Source organism: Natator depressus, chromosome 2, assembly GCF_965152275.1.
Source record: "Natator depressus isolate rNatDep1 chromosome 2, rNatDep2.hap1, whole genome shotgun sequence".
NCBI classification, from domain to species: Eukaryota; Metazoa; Chordata; order Testudines; family Cheloniidae; genus Natator; species Natator depressus.
This window is the reverse complement of record NC_134235.1, coordinates 64,827,585-64,849,503: the sequence shown is the minus strand read 5'-3', so window position 1 is coordinate 64,849,503 and position 21,919 is coordinate 64,827,585. Positions and strand designations below refer to the sequence as shown.

Below are 21,919 nucleotides of genomic sequence, written 5' to 3'. Positions count from 1 at the left end.
GTTTTGGCCAGTTTCACTTGGCAAACCTGAAGTTACAATTTGTAATATGAAGACATGTCCTTCATGGCTAGTTAAAGCTAGATAAAAGCATTTGGTCCTTTACTGGTGGAAACAGTTGACATGTCCATGAAGGAGGACAACATGCCACCATACCTCTGACAAGTTATTGTTAGGCCCTTGGTAAAAAAAAAAAAAAAAAAAGTCTCAATTCTGTTAATCTTGTCAATTTTAGCCACATCTCCAGCGTTCTTTTCTGTGATGTTTATGGAGAAATCTGTGGCAAATTATCTTTTCCTCATCAAGAAAAATCTTATTTCCTGACTGAGTATGAAGCAGAACTAATAACTATGGCTTCAAGCTTCAAACTGACCCTCAGAGTATGTCTACACTACAATGTAAGCCCAGAGTTAGTAGAACTCGAGGAAGCAGACCTCAGGTTTGTTAAGCTAGGACTTGAATGTCTACGCTCATTTGTAACCCCAGGTTAGTATTTGTTGAATCCTGGGTCCCAACCTGGGGATCCAGAGTCTACACTGTATTATGCAGGCTCAAGTTCAACCACCCATGTCCCAGACTTCCTAGTGCCCTCCCTAAAAGTGGCCACTCTGGCTCTTGTTCATCATGCTGTGTGTGGGAAAACTTGACTGTCCATCAAACTTGGCTGGCCAGAGGGAAAAAAACGTCATTCCATGGGATTGTGGGATACTTTTGATGGATTCCTAGAGCACAAGGCCAGTGGGGCTGTGTCTACACTGCAATGCAATACATCTTGAACCCTCAGTCCTGGCTTGACTCAGGCTCAGACCTTTCACCCCCTTGTGGTCCTGGGCCCTGGGTCTGAGCCCTGGGTTAGTGCAATTTAGTTGTAGACAGAAAAGGGTTTAGCTTGAGTTCAAACTCTGGGCTTACATTGCAGTGTAGATATACCCTTAGAAAACTTAGGAACAAATTTTCAAAAGTGGCCTTTAATTTTGAGTGCCTTCTGCACCATAAAGGAGGCTGAGTTAAAGAGATGCCAAACACCTACAGCTTCCAACTGGAGTTGTGACTGCTGAGAATATGTGAAAATCAAGCAACAGGTGTCCAAAGTGTGGCACCCAGAAAGAGAAACACCCAACGTTAGAGGATATTTTTGAAAATGTGAGTCTCACTGTATACCATCTGCTGCTAAGAAGTCTCCATTCTACTAGCATTATCTGCATATTTAAACTACTGCACCATTTCACAGTCTACATATAAAATGATTGCTTGAAAGTATCCATCACAGCTAATCTATTTACATCGATATATTAATAATACTGGTTTTTACCTGAGGCCCTAATCCTTTAAACACACATATGCATCTCTTTCATCACACGAGTAGTCCCAATGAAGATTGAGGGTGGGTAAATATGAAGTACCAATAGCCCAAGTTTTTATATGTATCAAATATAAAATACACTTTGCAGGTGTTCTCTGTTTGGCTACTGAAATTGTTCTTGACGTCAAAGGGAGTTAAGTGTATAAATACCTTTGAGGATCTAGGTCTAGCTCTATTAGGTGCTTCTGAAGAATCTCACCTGTGTCTTACTCTATGGTTGCAGAGTGCTACTGTCCTATAAATAAATAATAAACATTAATTACAAAAATTTAATGTCTGAAAAGCATTTTGAAGATGAAAAGTGCTCAGTGATTATGATGACTCAAAAGAGTATTAAGAGCATTGTATGTTCATAAGCTATATAGCATGCAATACAGGGCCCTGATCCTGAAAAGAGATCCCTTCAGATGTAATTATCTGGTTGTGTGGATCCTTGTGCATTTCTGGCTGATGCTTTTCTGCTGTAGATTTAATGTTCAAAAACTGCATCATCTTTTTTAAAAAAAAAAGTTCTTTTTTCACTTTGTGCTTGACCCTTTTGGACTCTTCCATGCTTGGTCTCTTTTGTGAAAGCTTTTAATTATAAAACTTTTGAGTTATTACTATATACAAGCTGGTGGCTGTGCACGCTCAATTATACTTCAACAGCATTTTACAATATGTAAATCCATACTCGTATTATGAGGGACAGCCATATTACATGAATTGAGAACAGAGATTGCCTTTCAGAAATAGTCTGGAGGCATACATGATGAAGGGGAACTTACCAGTATTTCAGTGGCATCAGACCAGTGTGTTATATTATAAATCCTATTTATTGTAATCCCATGGTAGCAAGCAGTCAGCTGAGGCCTTGTTGTCAGCCTGGAAGCTTGGCATTATCTATGAGTGTCCTTGCTTTTACAGGTTTAAGTCAAGCATGTATCATGAGTGAGTTATGGACTTTTTTAAATTAAGTGAAAGTCTCCTTCATCTTCTCCTGAAGGAGCTATTTATAGTCTGAGACTATCCTAAGGTTTAGCATTTTATATTAATACAAACTGAGATTTCTACTTTTGCTTTGCATATGTAAAACTATTTGTGAACAATACAGGCAAAATGCAAAGACATTCAAATAGCGATTAAGTTCTAAAGCAATCTATGTGCGGAAATTTTATAAAATAGCATCTGGATAATATTGTTGCTTTGGAACACAGAATAAAAGTACATGTGGAAGGAAGATGGTATAATTATGAACTAAATTCCAGGATATATAATATGTGGAAACCGATTATAAATGTGTTTCAGGACATCCTGACTAAAGTTATAATCTACTTCTTCTTCTTTCGTATGGCAATAGTGGAACACTGAAAGCAATGAATTTAGAAAGTTAGACTGAGGATTTACAAAATAATTTACAGGGAAGATTGGCAGGGGAAGGTTCTGAAAGGTGTGGTGAGAAAAAATTAGCTAGGACCTGAAATCAGGGTAGATCTGGTTTCCAGTCAAACCCGTGATCGATCAGCCCAGTCCATTAATATTCTCTGATCAGGTGTAGTGCAGTTTGTACAAGCCTACCTAGCTGACCCAGAAAATTTTCTAGCTACTGCACAAGAGCACTGTGGGACACTATCTGCTTCTGCCACAGCAGTGTCTCTGGGCTGATTTGTAGGACCTCAAACCACAACCCATCCCATTTCCCTCTGTTTGTTGATTTCCAGTTCTTCTAGGACAAAAGTTCAATTTTTTTGCCAAACTGTGCTGTTACCGCATTGGGCAGAAGTCAGGCAGATTTTTCTTCTCTTTCCTCAGCTGGCAGAGTACAACATTCTCTGTGCCACAGGTATTGTCCTCTCCTATGCACCCTTCATGTTCCCTCTGAACTGAGCAGGAGAGCCTCTGGCACAGAGAGCCCTGACCGTACCTGCTGGCTAGGAGGCTTGTACAAACAGCACTCAGCCTCACAGCATCAATATTGTCCCCTGGGGAGTGTGGCCCTCAGCTGAAGCCTAAAAGTGGGAGTCTGAGATAGGGAGAGAGGGGATTTAAGAGAAGGAAAACTGAAGGAGGGACAGAGTGAGGAGGAGGGCAAAGAGGAGTATAAATAAAGGAGAAAGGACACAAGAAGAAGCCTGAGAGAGGTGGATCAAAATGTCAGGTATATTTGAAGAGAAGGCGCAGGGCTGACATTTTACCTTTGCAGACAATGAAGTAGGTAGCAGGGCATTGGTCCTCCCTACAACAGGGCAAGAGATAAGGGAAGTTGGACTGTGCTAAGGAGGTGCCCTGTTTGTTCAGAGGAGTCTTGAGGGCTGGCTGGTCTGCTGTGATTGAGAGATGCAGCCAGACTTTTAGTAGGGTGAGCTGGTTAACGTTTGAACAGCACTTTGAAGAGGCAAGTGCTATGGAAATACGAATCACACCAGCCACACAACAAGCATTTGTCTAAGGAGGGAACCCAGAGCTCTCCCTCCTCTGCCTTGCAACTAGCCCCACTCTCTCTCCTCCTGCACACTCCCTCCCCGCCCCCACAGCCTCTGTACCCAGACCTGCACTCTTTCCCCTGCATCCAATTCTACACACACTCTCCTCCTGCTGCGCCATACCCAGGCCTGCATTCTACCCTCCACATTGCCTCACACCCAGCTCTGAGCTCTCCCCGCTACACCTAATCCCAAGCCCTTACCCAGAGGGGCAGTCAAGCTGAAGAGCACCATCCCCACCAGGGGCCAGCAGTTCTGAGAGCCCCAGACCCCATCTCCTTCTTCATCTCCACTTCCCCAGGAGGTACCAAAAGCCCAGATCCAATCCTCCCACTCTCCTGGGAACTGGGAATGCCCCCTGCTCCACTTCTCTCAGGGTGCTGGATGCTCATGGACACCAGAAAGATTGCAAAAGTGGGAGGGGCCAAGCTGTTGCATGTGGTTGCAGCCCCACTATTATTTGGCCCAGATGTTGCTCTGTCATAATGCGAGGGGGGGGGCAGTGGCTGGGCCAAATTTGAGTCAGTGTCATTGCAACATGGTGCATAGGGTCACAGTGCCTCCCAAATTTGGCCCAACCATTCTTCCATCTTGACAGGGGTGCAGCCTGCCCATATTTCCAGCACCAGCCCAGAACCAAGGGGGGAGGGGGGTGCTTAGTGACCGGCACCTCCCTCATTGTGCCATGAATAACAATATCATTCAACAAAATAGGCCTTTTTAAAATAGTGTTGGCCAGAACAGCTGAGTCCTTTCGAGAACCCTCAAGATTTAGTCTCAGGCTAGAATTTTATTTAACAACCTCATTTTTAAAACAAAGTTCATGGATACAGTGACAAGAGATGTTTCAGAGTAACAGCCGTGTTAGTCTGTATTCGCAAACAGAAAAGGAGTACTTGTGGCACCTTAGAGACTAACCAATTTATTTGAGCATGAGCTTTCGTGAGCTACAGCTCACTTCATCGGATGCAAGAGAGAAGACTGCAAAGCCACAGCTTCTAAATGTCTTGGGAGCGCTAGCTGCATTTATGCCTCCTCAACCATTTCAGCCCCAATGCCAGCATAGACTCATTCTACATGGGATCTGGATTTAATATAATTCCTTTTACGCTCAAGGCCCTCTCTTCATTCAATGCTTTGTGTGTTATGAGGACTCATTTTTAGAGCAAAGTTATCTAATATACAGTATTGTTACCACTTTGGACCCGAGTGGGGAGCCCAAATTGTGGTGCTGTGAGTTGTTCCAGATAGGAGGAAAAACTGATGAGAGTCAGGCATTTCTTTAATGCAGTTTTGTTTACTTGCAAAGAATTACAAAGCCCCATTTGCCTGAACAAGGAGGAATTGAACAATGGGAGACAGTGTCCTTGCTTACAGGTCCAGGCCTTTTTCAGCCAGCATCCCAACCAAAAGTCTCTCTCTAGGCTTCTCCCCGGGCCACGTGCTGTGCTTCCAGGCTGTGCCTGCTTGGCTTTCTTTCTGCTTCTCACTCTGTCTTGCTCTTTACCCCTTCCCCCTTTATCCAAACAACCCCCCCCACACACACACACCCCTGCACCTACACACCCCCTTACTCAAACAATGTAATGGCCAGCAAACGCCCTTTGCCAATGTAACCCTTCTGCCCGTCAGAGTTGGCAGCAACAAGGGCCGGGTTCAATATCTAGGGGATTCATTCCAATGACACAATGCCAACCGGCTTGAGCCCCCACCCAGTGACCTGGGACAAATATATACCACACCCGCTGGGCGCCTCCAAGAGGCAATACTTCCCCTCTCGCAAGCACATAGTCTGAGTATAGCAAAAAGCCTTTTAATAACAGAGAGAAACAATGTGGCATTATGTTGGGGACACACCACCAACAGGATTCGTAACACAACCCATGAGCAAAAAACCCACCCCAAGCAAATTGGGGCATGCCCTTTCCCTTTGGTTCTTGAGTCCAAAGTCCCAAAAGTCCAATGACCCAAAAGTCTCTGTCCCTGGTCAGGGCAGCCCCAGAGTTTGAAAGTTTATCTGCAGAGCTTTACCTCCCAACCTGGGTGGAGATGGGGGGGGGGGGGGGGAAGAGAGGTAAGGGGCACCTTACATGATCTGAAGCTGACCGCCCCACAGCTCCATAGGCCTTCGCTCCGCTCCGTTCCACTCCACTCCGCCAGCCACCCCACGAACTGCTGCGCTTCCCACAAGCAGCTCCCGCCGTCCCACAAACTGCTCCACCAGCCGGTCCACGAACTGCTCCGCGTCCCACAAACTGCTCCACCAGCCTGTCCACAAGGCACTCCAGCCATCCCACAAACTGCTCCACAATATATCTTCAGGCTCCCCCACTACTTAACACAATGCTCAGTGATTTCAGCTCTTAGGTGAATTCAGCTTCTAGTAGGGGAGCCTCAGTGCTGGTGCTCCATTAGCCCAAAGTGAGCTCAGCAGCCTGTAACTAGACTCCTAATGGAATCAAAATTAGCTCTGATATTCCACAGTGGAGAGAGGAGGAAGTGCAATTAGCATGTAAGGCCAAGGCCAAGGCCCTGGCCCTGGCCACCAAGTATTAATACTTATCCCCAGCCTCTCTCAATTCACAGAGTTTTGGAACCCATGACCCTTGCCTAGTGAGTGCTGCTTAGTTGATGGTGAGTCCCTCCATCATAACAAAAGGCCAAGTACAGTTCTAAGCACAGTTCCCATAATCAGGGTAATAACAATTTATTCTTCCTGCCCCAATAACAGAGACACTGGGGATCCCACAGCAGCCAAAGTGACCATTTGGGCAGCTATGGCCTCATTCTAGGCAGGGTGGGTGTGCCTATGCAAATGAGATCGGCCCCTAAAGTTCTTTTCCACAACTTGCCACATCTCACCACCAGATGTCAGGGTGGAGCTCGTCCTGATACTGCTTACACCAACATGGTTCAAATTTCCTGAGTAAACTCACATACGCTTTTGTATTAGCTGAAAGGGTTTTTACTTTGCAGCTGTCTTCAAGGGCAGTGGTTATGCGTGACCCATGACAGCAAGGTTTAGCCCAACTCACAACTGTATAAATAAAAACCACACACACACACACACACACAAATCACATATTTACAACTATTTTAATTGGAACGATATTTTTTTTTAAAAGTACAATTCAGCTTATTTCCATCACCAAATGTTGGAGGGCATCTGAAAGTTGCAAGGAAGCACTTTTTCCATCTAGATTTTTAATAATAGGGAGCAACAGCAATTTTAGCATTTGAATCGGTATCAAACATATTCTAGTTCATTAATAGTACGTTTAACGTGATCTTTACAATGCTTTACTCAAGTGATGTTCATTTTCCTTGACGCCCAAGCTGCTGCTACTACAGTGCCAATTTGCATATGTAGGTTGTCTCTGGTGTATTCAGCTTGTTAAGGATCTATCCAAAGCTCACTGAAAGCAATGGGCCTCTTTCCACTGGCTTCAGTGAGCTTTGCATCACTCCCTAAATGGGGCACATGAGCGCTCTTAAGTGCTAGAGAAGCACTAGTAGGAGGATTTAAGAGCCAGCCCTGAGGTATGGGATGGCTAGATTGCTTATAACTGAACTGTTATGTAAAGTGCTACTGTGCAGTATGTATGGGGCGGTTGGTTGCCTCTGTGGCACCACACCCAATCCCCTTCCTCAAACCCTAGGCAGGACTGTTTATTGGGTCAGCTACCTAGAAGGAGGAGAGAGGTAGTAGGAACTGGCAAGTTGGAGAAGAAGTTGAAAGACTGGGCGAAAGGATGCATCACCCAGGGGTGAAAGTAAAATTGAAAACTTACCGGTATAGGGGCCAGCTCTGTCCCACTCCTGAAAGAGGTGGGGCCTTGGGCGGAAGGGACGGGGCTGGGGTCAGCCCTTCCAGGCTGCCTGGCCCATGCCACCCGGGGCTCCAGCAGCGATTTAAAAGGGCCCAGGGCTCCAGGCCCTTTTAAATCGCAGGCCCCAGGGCAGCTGTTCCTTTTGTCCCCTGCCTCTGTTGGCAGCCTGGGGTGGCAAAAGGGGCAGCAACAATAAAGCACTGTCCCCATGGAATTCTGGGAGAGAATTTGTTCATATGTTCTCCTTCCCATAGGTATCTCTGTGGAAGGTGGTGATAGAGGTCAACATTAGCAACTGTTTAACACTTCCAAGTTAGTTTTCAAAATACAAAGTGAACTGAAAGTAGCATGTTAGGCCACAAAGTGCTGCTGAAAAGGCAGCTAAATTAAAGGGGATAGGAGAAGGAAGATGGAGGCTGAAATGTTCCAGGGAACCTGGAATAAAGTAAAAGTAATGCAAAATGAATTTATCAATAAATATATTTAAAACAGTAGAGGAAGTGTTTTCATAGTCTTTCCCCATTGTTTTGTGTTTTCATTCTACTAGTTACTACTTTTCATAGTGGAAGAATATGCTGCATACCATATCCCACCACCTCCACCAACATTGATTTTTAAAAAGAACTTTTTTTAAGAGGAAAGGAGCCATCCTGTAAAGGCAGCAAGGCCTTCCATGCTGTGTATGAGTAGCATACTACTGTACTTCTAACACACTTTAGGTGGGAGCAGCAATGTATGGTAAATGGATTATACATAAATATGATTGACAAAACTGAAAATAATCCATATTTTAAGGTTACAACCATATCAGCTACAATAAGAAATTAAACTGTATTTACATTGTACATAACAGTTAAAACGCTAAGACAGACATGAAGTGATAGAGTGTCATTTTCTCTTTTACCAGTTCTCTTTTGAAAATGAAAAGTGAGTAAATAAAATTAGAAGACAAAATATGGGTAATAAATAATTACAAATAGAAGAACCTTTTCTTTGTCCAGGAATATTTAAAATAAAGGCTACTGAGAAGGGAAGCAGATGGCAAATCTAAAGCAGATTTAGGGCTCAATCCAAATTCCTAAATTAGGAATAACTCTTATAAATTGCAATGGAATTTTTGCCTGTATATGCAGTTTAGAAATGGCTAAGAGCTCTTTATGTGATCTCTTCCTGGACAAGGGTTACTCTCATGAGTAAGGTTTGCAAGATCAGACCTTCAATCCCTGAAAACATGCAAGGAATGGGGGAAAACCAACTGTAGATTAGATTCTCATTTGTTTTTTTCATTGACAGATGACAACAAAACCACCTCTTCTACCCTGAAGAAATTTCCCTAAGAAAATCAATCCAAATTTAGTCGGTCTTGTATGATGTTAAATGTCCAGTTTGGAACACTGAAATGAATAGAATTGTATGGAATAGAGAAACGAATCATGGCTGAGCCCAGTGCTTTATGACATTGGACTGTTGAAAAATGACGAAAGAGCAGACAACTGAGAGAAGCATCTCCCTCAGTCAATTAGATTCACACCCATGTGGTTAGAGTTTTGTGAAAAGATTCTCACACCAGGAATATAGTACAAGTTGGTGCAGTTTCACTAAAACGTGAAACATTTGTAGGTTTTCCTCAAAAACTGTGCTAGTTTTTCCATGAAAACATAAAGCATTATGCCATTACACAACAAAAATGCTACAATAATGAAAAAAATAAGACCTTTCATCTGTGAAAATGGCAAAAATTTGTTTACAAGCAAATATGGGGAAATTATTTAACTCAGAGGGCAATATTCTTATTCCGTTCACAGGAAGAAGTTTGTTTGCTGGCAGAAAAGAAAATGTATGCCGGATTCCCCAGTACAAAAATCTCAATTTGCATATGAAAAGCCTGGTGGAAGGAAAAACAACCATTTCTGTAATCCCTACAGGCACTGTGTGCTATTCACATTGCAATGCATGAGCATTATGGTGTAATCGGTTTGGAGTTTTTAAGATCAGTGATAATCTTGATACTGATTTTTTCTCCTATAGGTAAAATGTTTTATATATTCACAGACATTTTAATCTGTACTTGAAATGAATGTCATTAGTTGGTTGTAAAATACCCAGCCCTGCTCGGGATTGGTCTAAAGAAGGACACGGCACATTGCTGTCAAGAAGCTCGATTTCAAAGTATGAAAGTACCAAAGTCAAAAACTGTTTGATTTCGTGGACAGCAAATAGTCTTCCAGGACATTTTGCTATTCCTGATCCAAATGGCATGTAGTAATATCTTAACTTGTGACCGTTGCGATAGAAGATAGTCTTTTCTTTTCTATTCTCATCGAGATAGCGATCATACTTGAATGTCTGTAACGAAAGTTGAATGTCTATTAGAGCCAGATTATGCAGGGAGGGAAGGATGTTCAACTGCACTGACACAATGCCTCCTGGGAAGAGCAGCCAATGCACAGTATGCTCCTTCTCTGTGGCTGGCCATGCTTCCCGTCCTCCAAACCCTTTTGGGAGAGGTTAGCCTCTGCAAGGCCCCTTACCCTGAGCAGCTCTTCCACTTGGGGTAGCAGAATACCCACCCCTGTGCAGGGGCATCAGTATTGGAAAGCTTTTTGCACATCTCCTTGCCTTTTACTGACCCACACACAGAACAGCTACAATCTAGCTTTTTGTACATATGTCCAAACTGGAAGACTTTGTGCCACTTCCCGCATCGCCACTGTATGTCCTTAAGGACTTCCCCTTCTCTTGTCCTCTCTTGAAACACCACCACTTCCTGGCTGAGGAAGGCTGAAGGGAGCTGCCTTTAAACCTATCAACGCTACTTTTTTGCTCAGCCAAAGAATTCTCTGCAGAGCGATGGAAGAGGCCAGGGCTGATTTTGCTGCCTCCACTGCGCTCCCAACCCCTGCCTGTTCAGGGAATTCCCAGGCATAAATCCAGGACCTGTGTGGCAGAGTGAAGCACCAACCACCGGGGCACTGATGCCAGATGCCTTGTTAACAGGCAGTTAGCATCTCCTGCAACAGGAAGTTTGTATGTCACTGTAATCACTCACCAAGGGATTAGCATAGATGTCTGGATCAAAGTGCAGCAGCTGAGGATAAAGAGCTACAATGTCATCTTTGCGGATGTTGTAGGAGTCATTATCCAAGTGCAAGGTGAAATCCTCCTTAGCCACTCTGACAGTCATGGATGCACTGGACAACCTCATTGCTTCCTTGATTATACTATCTGTAGAGAGAGAAAAAGAAAATTATTAATATAAAAAGAATCTATGTATCCCCTGGGGAAGGCTGCACAGTTTAAATTGCCTGTAATCTTCTATAAACATGCAATATTATGGAGAGAAGGAAACTGCTAAAATGAATAGAGCTAAGATGCGGACTCCAGATAGTTCCTGCAACTTTGTCTTAAAGTAACTCCAAGCCTTCCAAGTTCTTCAGTCCAGTCAACTTGCCTAACTAATTCTCTTAATATTTTAAAGTTTTCCCTTCTGAAATCAAGGACCCTAGTTTGCAGATCTATTTTTGTTTATCATTCCAATTTCAAGTGTTTAAAAGTCAATTTGATATGAAAACAAAAACTGTGACCTGGATCACTCTTCCCAAGGAAACAAGAAAAGGGGCTGGATAGGGAGAAAACAGACAAGATCCCTTTGTGGCCTCCCCCTAAAATTGTTCCTCAGAGGGATTTGCCTCACCATTGTGGAAAAAAAAAAAATCACTTCCACCACCTGAAATTGCAGGTCCCTCAATACACAGCTCCTAGCCCTACCTTCAGCTCTCCCCTACCCAACCACTCTCCAGCTGTGGGCTCCCACTCCCCTGCAGGATTGTGGGGATGGGAGGATGCTGCAGCAGAGGTGGCAGACACCTCTTTGCCCTACTAGGGAGCGGTGAGATCTGTGCAGAGGTAACCCACTGTGCGGATCATCTTGGGAGGACATTCCACTTTCCTCCCAGGGAAACATTAGAAACTGGAGGCACAAAACATTTGAGACTGGGAAATGATCCTGCACTGAGATGTGGAATGGAATAAAGATGCTGGAGAAAGATGTGGAGAAAAAAAAAAAAATCAGAATAGTGTGGCAGTATCTTCCTAAACCTTAGTGCTCAAGGGAGGAGAATGATATTGACAAAAAAAAAAAAAAAAAAAAAAGTACATTGAACCTCCCCCCACCAGTAACTATAGGGCAATAATTTCAAAAGCTGTAAGGCCCAGATCCTCACAGTTACTTAGGGTCCTAACTTCCATTGACATTAACAGGGGCCTGAGGAGCTCACTCCCAAGTCACTTAGTCACTTGGGTGCTTTTGAAAATGTTACCCATATTTTAAAAAAATATGCATCATCATAATAATGCTTTTAGCCGTGTTGTTAGAAATTCATTGTTTAACATTCCTCAAGCATTAATTTCAACTCCAAATATGGTAAGATCCTTCTTTTTGATCTTAGTCCTTTAACAAAAACAAAATACAACCTTACTTTGACTTACCTATAGATCATTGGTGCTGCATGACATAGTACTTAAGCATTACTCATACATGAAATTACATGGGAAAAATGGGATTCCTTTCAAAATTCTGATAATTTCCACACCACAGACATTAGGACTGCTGAGAAGTGTGGCCTTTGCTAACTAAGGATACAGTGTAGCATTATTATCCTGCTGTTGCATAGTCATTTAGCATTTCATAGGAAGTGTTTTTATTGACTATAGATAGAAAAATATCTGAAAGTGGTTGTTCCTGGTACTGTTACATGTGGTGACCATACCTAATACTGGCATATTATCCAGTTGTTTTCGATTCAAGGAGATACATTTGCCATCTAAGTTGATCTTTTCACCAGCATTTTCCAGTGTTTTTTGCACCTCTTCAGTAGCTGCTTTCATTGCTTCTGGGCTCCTAAAATCAATATGCCAGAAACAAAAATATTTCTTACTTGTAACTTAAGGAATGTACAAAAGGTTTGCTGTTAAATATGATATTCATTTTTTCCTGTCTACAGTGTAGTTTGTTAATCCATGGATGTAACCTGGTATAACAAAAAAGCTACGTAAGAACCTAGAAAAAGATAAGTATACTTATTTTATTGGCAAAATCCTGGTTGTTCAAAACACTGAAAAGGTCTTCAAAGATTTTGTTCAGTATCCAATTTTGAGCAAGACCAAATTAATGTGTATTATGCTGTTAAATAATGACATCTCTGTTAAGCAATGCCAAGAATAAGGAATATAGTGATCAATCCTAGATAGCCCCATTGCATCTAAAAATCTAGATCACATTCACATTATCAGCTGTCCTGGCTTATATCCAGTTGGACAATTACATTCTGCCTACCCAAAAAAAAAAAAAAAAAAAGTCTCCCCGTAGTTTAAATTAAATAATGTATCCTTCACTTTCTGGTCTTCCATACAGATATGGCAGATGTTAGTAATGGAGAACATGATTTTAAACAGATCTACAGGTTCTAATCCCAAAGTCCTTGGGGGGCACAGAACTTCCATGGAAATCAATGGGCATGCCCAAGGACTTCAGGATCATGTTTGTAAAGTTAATAGACCACTTATGGATTTTTGAATGAAATGTGCTATCTAAATCTCAATCATCATCATTAATGCAGGTAGGTATGGTGTTTTTTAATGTTATGTCAATTTATCACAGAAATGTAGTCAGGCGATGTAAAGTCTCATCTTGAAAAGTACAGATTTAGAAATTTAGCTTGAGGGTTTTTTTAAGACATGTAGGGGATTTGAATGCAGTGGAGTTACACCAGAGTGAAAAGAGAGTAGCAGAGTGAAGAATCAGGACCTATGGGTCAGATCCTCAGATGGTGCAAATTGGTGTAGCTCCATTAACTTCAACAGTGCTACATCAACATAAGCTCTGCAGAAGCCACATTTTCTTTTCCTGTAAAGCAGCCAATATATATCTGCGAATCCAATAGGTGGGCAGATAAACAAAAGTGTGCAATAAAACCTTGTCGATTCTAGGGCAATGATCTAAAAATGTCCCACTGGACCTAATGTTGGGAGCCCTAGCGTAATCAAGGCTTCCACAGGCACTGGTGTTTTTAATACTGTGTTGTTTAGGATTTGCTTTGAAGGTTTAATTAACATAGCATTAAAAGCATCTGTGGCTGCAGGAGTCTTCCCTATACCAGGGCTCACAGCATTGGACAAGACATTTTTAGTAAAATTTCTCTAATGTAGAAAAACCCTATGTGGGACCATCTCTTTCCCTGGGCAGCATGAGAGGGGTTTCTGTGGAAGTCTTACTCATGCAGGACAAAATCCTGGGCCCGCAGAAGTCTAGAGGAGTTTTGCCATTGACGTCAGTGGGACCTAGATTTGACATTCATCCAAGAGCAGAATTTGGCCCTTAATGCTGAGACAATTTCTGAGTGGCAACAAAGTCAAGAAGTTATTTTCCTTTAGAAACTGCAGACACTGCTACGTACCTAATAAGATAGAACAAGCTCCAGAAAGTAGCGGGTATTGTGTTAGCTTGTGAAGCCCATAGTACAGCCAGGTGGGTTTTTGCTTTTTCCTTATCATCAAAAGTAGACAGAGTGTCATTTAAGAACATACGGAGAGTGATGAGCTCAGAGATGTTGCTCCTTTTTCTGAGGTTCTCATGGAGCAGAGCCTCTGCCAGCTTCTCCCGTGCATTGTGGGCGCTCTTGAACACATGGATAGGCATGCCTGCGACAAGGACTGGGAAGATTTTATCAAATTCCTTGAAGTTTTCAAGAGCATTTAGAATAAGTGCTCTCTGAGTTTCCTGCTGAGATAGATTCTGGTCTTGGGTTGAATTAAACTCTGTACCAAAAAGCGTTAAAAAGCCAGATTCAAACATCACCCGGCAACAGAATGCATACAGCCCATCTGTTACCCAGTTGTTGGAATGCAGTTTAGATGTACTTGATTGCAGCATGACATATTGTAGGTTTTTCATCATAGCTTCAATGAGGGAATTCAGGGCATTACCTTGCAGGGTTCTAATGAAAGTCTGATGCATATTTTCAGTGGTGTTTCCATCACGTGGGTCAATACTGCCATGTCCAAAAGCCTGCCACCAAATAAATTGTATGAAAGATAAATGAGGATCACCACAACCTTAGTAAATAATAATTTACAAGGGAAATCATAGCCAAGATGTCATCTTCAAAATTTAACACCGGGACATATAGTAAGAACTGTCAAATCTGTAAAGTGATAATTGGCCAAAAGTGGGGCCTTAGGCACCCACTGGGAAAATTTGGTGGGTGCAGAGCCCCCACCAGCAGCTCCCCGCCCTGCGCCCAGCCCCAGCTCACCTCCGCTCTGCCTCCTCCCCTGAACGCGCCGCTCTGCTCTGTTTCTCCGCCCCCGCAGTTTCCCGTGAATCAGCTGTTCACGCGGGAAGCCTGCGAGGGCTGAGAAGCAAGCGGCTCTGCACCCACCAAATTTTCCCCTGTGGGTGCTTCAGCCCCGGAGCAAAAGGCGCCACTTTTGGACGGTTGTTAAATTTAGAAGCGGGACAACTGGTTCTAAAAGCGCTTCTAAATTTAACAACTGGTTCCAGCGAACCACTGCGAACCGGCTCCAGCTCACAACTGGGCGGGGGCACCGGTGCCTGAACTGTGGCCTGAGGCTCTGCCCCTGCTCAGCCTCCTCCCCCCAAGGCTAGCGTGACCAGATGTCCCGATTTTATAGGGACACTCCCAATATTTGGGGTGTTGTCTTATATATGCACCTATTACCCCCACCCTCTGATCTGATTTTTCACACTTGCTATCTGGTCACCCTACCCAAGATTCTGCCTCTTCGCATCTTCACTCTGTCTCTTCCCCCAAGGGCCCTGCACCTGCCACTCCTCCTCTCCGCTCCCTCTCCCAAAGCCCCCCTGCTCACTCTTCTCTGCCCCCCTCCCCAAAGGACCCGTCTCCCGAGGCCCCCTGCCTGCCGCTTGCTTCTCTCTGCCCCCACTCTCAAGGCCCCCCCCGCCTACTCACTGATTGCTCCTCTCTGTCCCCTCTTCCGAGGCCCCTTCCCCCAAGACCCCCCCCCCGCCCGCTGCTTGTCCCTCTCCACAGGACCCCCCTGCCCACCTCTTGCTCTTCTCCACTTCCTCCCCTGAGGACCCCCTGCCTGACACTTGCTCCTCTCCACTCCCTCTCCCGAGGACCCCCGCCTACTCACTGCTTGCTCCTCTCTGCCCCCTCTCCCAAGGCCCTTCCCCTGAAGCCCCCGCTGCTTGTCCCTCTCCACCCCTTCTCCCAAGGTCACCCCGTCCACCACTCACTCTTCTCCACCTACTCCTTTCTGCCCCCCCCCCGCCTTAGGGGCAAGCAACAGGGGCAGAGAGAAGCAAGTGGCAGGCAGGGGCTTTGGGAGAAGAGACTGAGTGGGGGCAGGAAGAGGCGGAGCGAGGGGGGGGCCTCGGGGGAAAGGCCAAGTAGGAACGGGGTCTTGGGGCAGAGCACGGGAAGGGCCACAGTCCAGGCACCAGTGGCCCCCCCCTACTTTTCGGGAGCTCCCAGCAGGGGTGCTCCAAAGGCGGCTGGCCAGCCTGACTCCAAAGGGAGGTGTGCCGCATCCATCATTTCTTGCCCCATTTGGGGAGGCTTAGTCTCCCCAAGCCTCTTATACCTGCCACCCATGCATTTAGCCCAAGCCCCGTGAGCCCAAGTCAGCTGGCATGGGCCAGCCATTGGATGTCCAACTGCAGTGTAGATGTAGCCTGAGTTATGATTAAGGCATTTTAGTGTTTGTGGTCTGAGGTAAGATTAAACTGATTTGTAAAGACACATTCTATTTTACAGATGTATATTTGCTTCTATTTTACAGATGTATATTTGCTCTTGTCACTGCAGGGCAAATAAAGGGATAAATCAGTAGTGACCATTACTATCTAAGTGTTGTTTGAGGTCCTCAGTGAAATGTGTGTGTGGATTAATCTAGAATTTAGATTCTAGGACACAGGCTTCTACATTACACAGCCAACACCATAACTGTTATTCTGTTGGCAGAAAGGCCAAGGTTTGAATGGCCTGAATGAGACTTCTAGAGGTGACCCTGCCAACTACTGACTGAAGAACAACGCTAGGCTAATGGGAAGAAACTTGTACTGATGGGAGTCTATGCCAGACCTGCTCTGTGGATATATAGAGGATTTCAGTTTCCAGGGCCGCTAATCTGGCATCTTTCACGAGTAGTAATTTGGTTTTAAAATTAGTCAATTCAATATAAATTCACAATAGTGCAAACCATCTTGTGCTGTACTTTTGCTCTAGTATTACACATTGTTGGTAGATTTGAGCCAGGAGACAAACTATCTTTCAGACAGGCAGACATACTGAAAAGTCACATATAGATTAACTAGGTACACTCTGACTTGACCATGTTGATATTTTTCATATTAAATATTAAAATATGTTAAAATACTACTGTCATTTTAAAGCGGTACCTTTGCAGAAGCAGCAAAGTGGAACTTTTTCCAGTCCAAATGCCTTCCTTGGAGTATCACTGAATGGTATGAAAAAGGGTCAGTGAGAAAATGAACATATTTTCCAGCCACTTTGCAAGTGAAAATGTGCCCATATTTCTTTTGTCTTGCTTTGAGAAATTCAAGAGGGTTGGCACCAAATTGCAAAGCGCAGCCCAGATATGGAAGTAGCCCATTTTCCACTGGCGGCTCACCTGGACGCCTACAAGTTACAAACAAATGTTACAAATTAGGGTTATAAATTAAGACCTGTCCTTCAGCTCAGCCAGCTAAATAAGATTGTGATACCGGTCTATTTAGAACATTCAGTTTCTATCAGTGTTGATAGGAAATTGCCCTCCGTTTCATAACAAATCCATGATGAGGTCTATAGTATCTTAGAAAGAATGACCTTAACAGCCTATAGAAGCCTTATTAGAATCCAAGAACAACAAAAAATGTACTTTGAACTGAAGCTATATCACTCTAGCTTTTATTTTTTACATTTGGGTAGGTTCTTTTTCACCATTTAAAATGAAATGTTCTATTCATTGCAAGCCCATCCCAGTACTTTTCAGGACCTGTGGAAAGCTTGCTCAGTGCAGGAGCTCTGCTACCTGAGCTGATTACTCAGGACAGTCCGCCAGAGCCCTAGTTTGGCAGTTTTCATGGCATGATGAAAAGGACATTTATTTGGTTTATCTTTTGGTTACTAGGTTTTTGTTTGTTTCCTGTCACTTTATTTGCTTTTTCCTGACAACCTGTCTGCTGATATTTCTGACTTGTAGGTAACCTTCTATAGGGCCCAATCTTACCAACCCATCCTGAGCTGAGTATAGAGAGCTGGCCTCCCAAAAAATGGTTTTTGAAACAAATGAAAATATTCAGGAAACGTTTCACTTTTGGTAGAAACTCCCCTGTTTTTCAACAAGAAATTGAAACCTGAAAAATTTGTGTAAAAAAAAAAAAAAAAGAAAATAAAAATAAAAAAAATCTGTGTTAAAAAACAAACAAATTGAGATTCACTTTTGGGACACTAAAAGTTTATACTGAAAACCAAAATGGTTGCTGTACGTGGGTTTTGAATATGAAAAGTGTTTGGTTTTCAACTCTTCAGTGGAAACTATACAAAATTTTCATGGGAAAGTTTAAAGACAACCACTTTTTTGAAAATGTGTTGTGAAAAATTGCCATTCTCTTCCTTATAACATGCAAATAGTCCTATTGACTTCAATGGGATTATTCAAATAAATAAGCGATCCTCACGTAAGTAATGCTGTGCAGAATGAGGTCCAGAATTTCTGGTTTGTAGTTTCTGTTAGTAATAATCCACACTTGCTCTCATTAAAGTCATTGGCCCAGCTCTTATTGACTTTATCGGGAACAGGATAGAGCCCTAAGCACCTAGGGCCTGACCCTGTTCCAGCTGAAGTCAATGGCAAAGCTCCTTCAGTAGTGCAGGTTCAGCCCCTCTAGAGCAGGGGTGGGCAAACTTTTTGGCCCGAGGGCCACACTGGGGTTGCAAAACTATATGGAGGGCTGGGTAGAGAAGGCTGTGCCTCCCCAAACAACCTGGCCCTGCCCCCTAACTGCCCCCCTCAGAACCCCTGACCCATCCAACCCCCCTCCTCTTTGTCCCCTGACCGCCCCTACCCGCCCCCTGGGACCCCACCCCCTATCCAACCGCCCCTGCTCCCTGTCCCCTGACTGCCCCCCAGGACCCCCGCCCCCTTACCATGCCAGAGCCAGCCATGCTGCCATGCTGCCCAGCAGGACCGGCAGGCCAGAGTGCTGGCGGCGTGGTGCGCTGAAGCTGCAGGGGAGGGAGGACAGCAGGGGAGCGGCTGGGGGCTAGTCTCCTTGGCTGGGAGCTCAGGGGCCAGGCAGGACGGTCCCACGGGCCAGATGTGGCCCGCGGGCTGTAGTTTGCCCACCTCTGCTCTAGAGCCTGATGCTGGGAGTTGCTGACTACCTCAATGCCCCTTGGGAGTTGAGGATGCATGGCACTTTGCAAGAATCAGCCCCTTAGTTGCTCAGGATTGGGCCCTTAATTGCTCTGCAAATTCTTAAAAAAAAAAAAAAAAAAAAACACCCGATAACATTACTTCAAATACACACTCAATTAAGACTGTATAAAAAACAAACTTATTATTAACAGTTCTAATGGACAGAAAGAAAGGAGGAATAGAAGATGGAGGGACAATCATCATTTGGACTTCCAGAGACATGAAGATGGGATTACTTTATTTATTTGGTCGGTCTTTGGCTTGCACAATTCTCTAGCACACTGAATGCTGAGGCCTTTGAACCCACCAAAGAAAGAGTATTACAGTATTGTTGTTTGCATGTCCCACTTGGGTCTGATTCTGCACCATTGAAATCAATGGGAGTTTTGCCCACAGGCCCCATTTCAACAAAGCACTTAAGCACATGCTTAAAATTAAGCATGTGTTCAGGTGCTTTGTTGAACTGGGATCCAAATAACTATATTCCTGGATATGGACACCCACAGTAAGTCACTAAGAACTTTTAAATAATACATGTCAAAGAGATTAAAGTCAGAAGGGACCTCCAGACTGTTGTAGTAGGGCGGTCTGCGCCTTTAAGCACCTGCAGAGCTAGGGAGCAGCAGGCTGTAGCTTAAGGAGAAGCCCAGCAAGCCTGTGTTGGGAACTAGCTGATCTAGCTAAGCAGCAGCTAATGACTGGATCTGATTCCGAGCTGGATCAGCTGGTTCCCAAAAGCTGCCTGCTGGGCTTCTCTTTAAGCCACAGCCTGCTGCTCCCTAACTCTGCAGGCCCTTAAAGGCTACAGATCATCCTGCTACAATCACCTCCTAATCTAACCTGTATAGCATAGGTCACAACACTGCCCAGCGCCTGTACACTAAACCCAACAACCAAGATGAAGCCAAAGTATTACAACTTACAGAAGATCACTGTTCCCCAGATCAAAGATGCTGCTAACATTTCAGGCAATCTGAGTGAAATTTCAGCAGTTTCAAGTGGAAAGGAGTAGCTAACAGTATGGTACACTTTAAAACCAGAGAGTGATGCAAAAGACAAGTCAAAGACAAGTCACTTTTTATAGTAAATATATTCATGAATTTCTTTATTTCTGTACAGAACACATGCCAATAGGATAAAGACTTGAGAGTATTTACTCAATACAGTAAACAAGACAAACGATAACTAGCATTAAAAGTCATTCAATATGGCTGCAGTCCAGAGTAAACTACATTGATACAGAAAAGAAAATGAAAAAGGTATGAGGGATAAACCAGTCATCTGTACATCAGAAGCACAAACATGTAGGATCTGATTTCACAAAAATACTGAGCACCTGCAAATCCTGTTGATTTCAACAGAAGCTGCACATACTAAGCACTTCTGAAAAATCAGATCCTTAATGTTCCAAATGATGATAACCTCATTTACAAATGGATTCCTCCTTTCTTTGTATCTCTATCTTCTGTTAGTCATGACTATAGATCTGCATAGCCTGCTTGGTGGTTTTTTTTTTGTTTTTTTTAAATTTACGTGCACAAAAAATGCCATTAGAATATAAAGATTTCAAAGAACAAACACCAACATCACCGTTGTTATTCTTTACGTATCCATCTGCCAATGTTCAGACTAGTTTTGTCTCAGCTATATACATACTATCTTTTTACAGAAATTAGAGTTGGGATATGTTTAAAAAGAAACCTTACCTCCTTCTTAGTCCCAGAATAAACCAAAAACAACAGCATAGTATCATCACTATTCCCCAGATCAAAGATGCTGCTAACATTTCAGGAAGTTACAGTGAACTTTTCAAATTACAGTGGAAAAAGAGTAGCTTGGTACACTTTAAAGGCTGAGAGTGATGCAAATGACAAATCAAACAGCCACTTTTTATATAGATCAGGGGCACCAATTTACTTAATTGAACTTAAATAACCTAGGCAAGCTATTAATTAACCATTTCTGGATAGAAACTATTATGTCTTCATTCTGACTGATATCTCTGTAAAAAAAACTTGAGAGACTTAATCTGGACAGTTGCAGAGATGGCCTTGAGCTGGTATCAGCAGATTCCAAAGTAATCAAAGAGCTGTAATAGTTGATAATTTGAAGGTCTCTCAGGTGTGTTTTGATCTGTCATGTAGATTTATCAACTGCAGTTTATAGTTCAAGTTTAGCAATATATGAGATGACTAGCCAACATACAGACGGTGGTAGCTGGTGACCCAAGTACTTACCATAGTTCCCTGACTTTTCTGCCACAGCACCCTACCACACTTTATGCTCTCCCTGCAGATTGACTAAATTTTCAAGGGAGTCAGGGGAAGATTTGGGCTGGGAATGAGAGATTAATAGGAAAATGGGAAGAAAAAGATTGTTTTCCCTCTCCAATCACCTGTCACTGTCAAAATGAAAAGCATGGACACAGTTACAGCAGAGGGCAGGAGTAGGAGAAAACAGCATTAGCTCATTTTGCTGTTTTTGACTAGTCCCAGCCTCCCTCTCCCTCCTCCAGTCTAGCTCTTACCTCCTGATCTATCTTCCTCCTGTCTGCACACCACCAATTTATTCAGGCTCCTGGCTGGATCTGGACACTCTAGTCCTGATCCAGCAAAGCTCCAAAGAATATACTGAACTTTCAGCACCTTACAGGATCAAAACCCTCTTTCATCAATTAACCCCTTTCTCATGCACATCCTTATAATCCTTTCTCCCCACTCACCTACACTCAATTCTGCCATTTCCCTCCCCTTTCAGAAACTTTGACCCCATCAGATTCTCCATCTAACCTAACCCAT

General features: G+C 43.5%; 1 protein-coding gene across 1 annotated transcript; it reads right to left on the bottom strand.

Moving 5' to 3' along the window:
- Positions 1 to 9,698: 9,698 nt before the first annotated feature.
- CYP7A1 (cytochrome P450 family 7 subfamily A member 1) lies at positions 9,699 to 20,907 on the bottom strand. The gene is made up of 6 exons (XM_074943080.1): positions 20,828 to 20,907; positions 17,098 to 17,338; positions 14,108 to 14,718; positions 12,422 to 12,552; positions 10,702 to 10,877; positions 9,699 to 9,998 (listed from the first exon to the last, which is right to left on the bottom strand). Exons 1-6 carry the CDS (start codon positions 20,905 to 20,907, stop codon positions 9,699 to 9,701), a joined length of 1,539 nt encoding a protein of 512 aa, XP_074799181.1.
- Positions 20,908 to 21,919: the final 1,012 nt, after the last annotated feature.

Bases quoted from the DNA above. Each gene is read 5' to 3' on its own strand.
- CYP7A1 (XM_074943080.1), bottom strand. From the start codon at position 20,907: ATGTTAGCAGCATCTTTGATCTGGGGAATAGTGATGATACTATGCTGT. The intron at 17,339-20,827 runs GTAAGGTTTCTT...TGTAACTTGTAG, and splicing joins ATTCTGGGACTAAGAAGGAG to GCGTCCAGGTGAGCCGCCAG. The intron at 14,719-17,097 runs GTACCGCTTTAA...ATTTGGTGGCAG, and splicing joins ACTTTGCTGCTTCTGCAAAG to GCTTTTGGACATGGCAGTAT.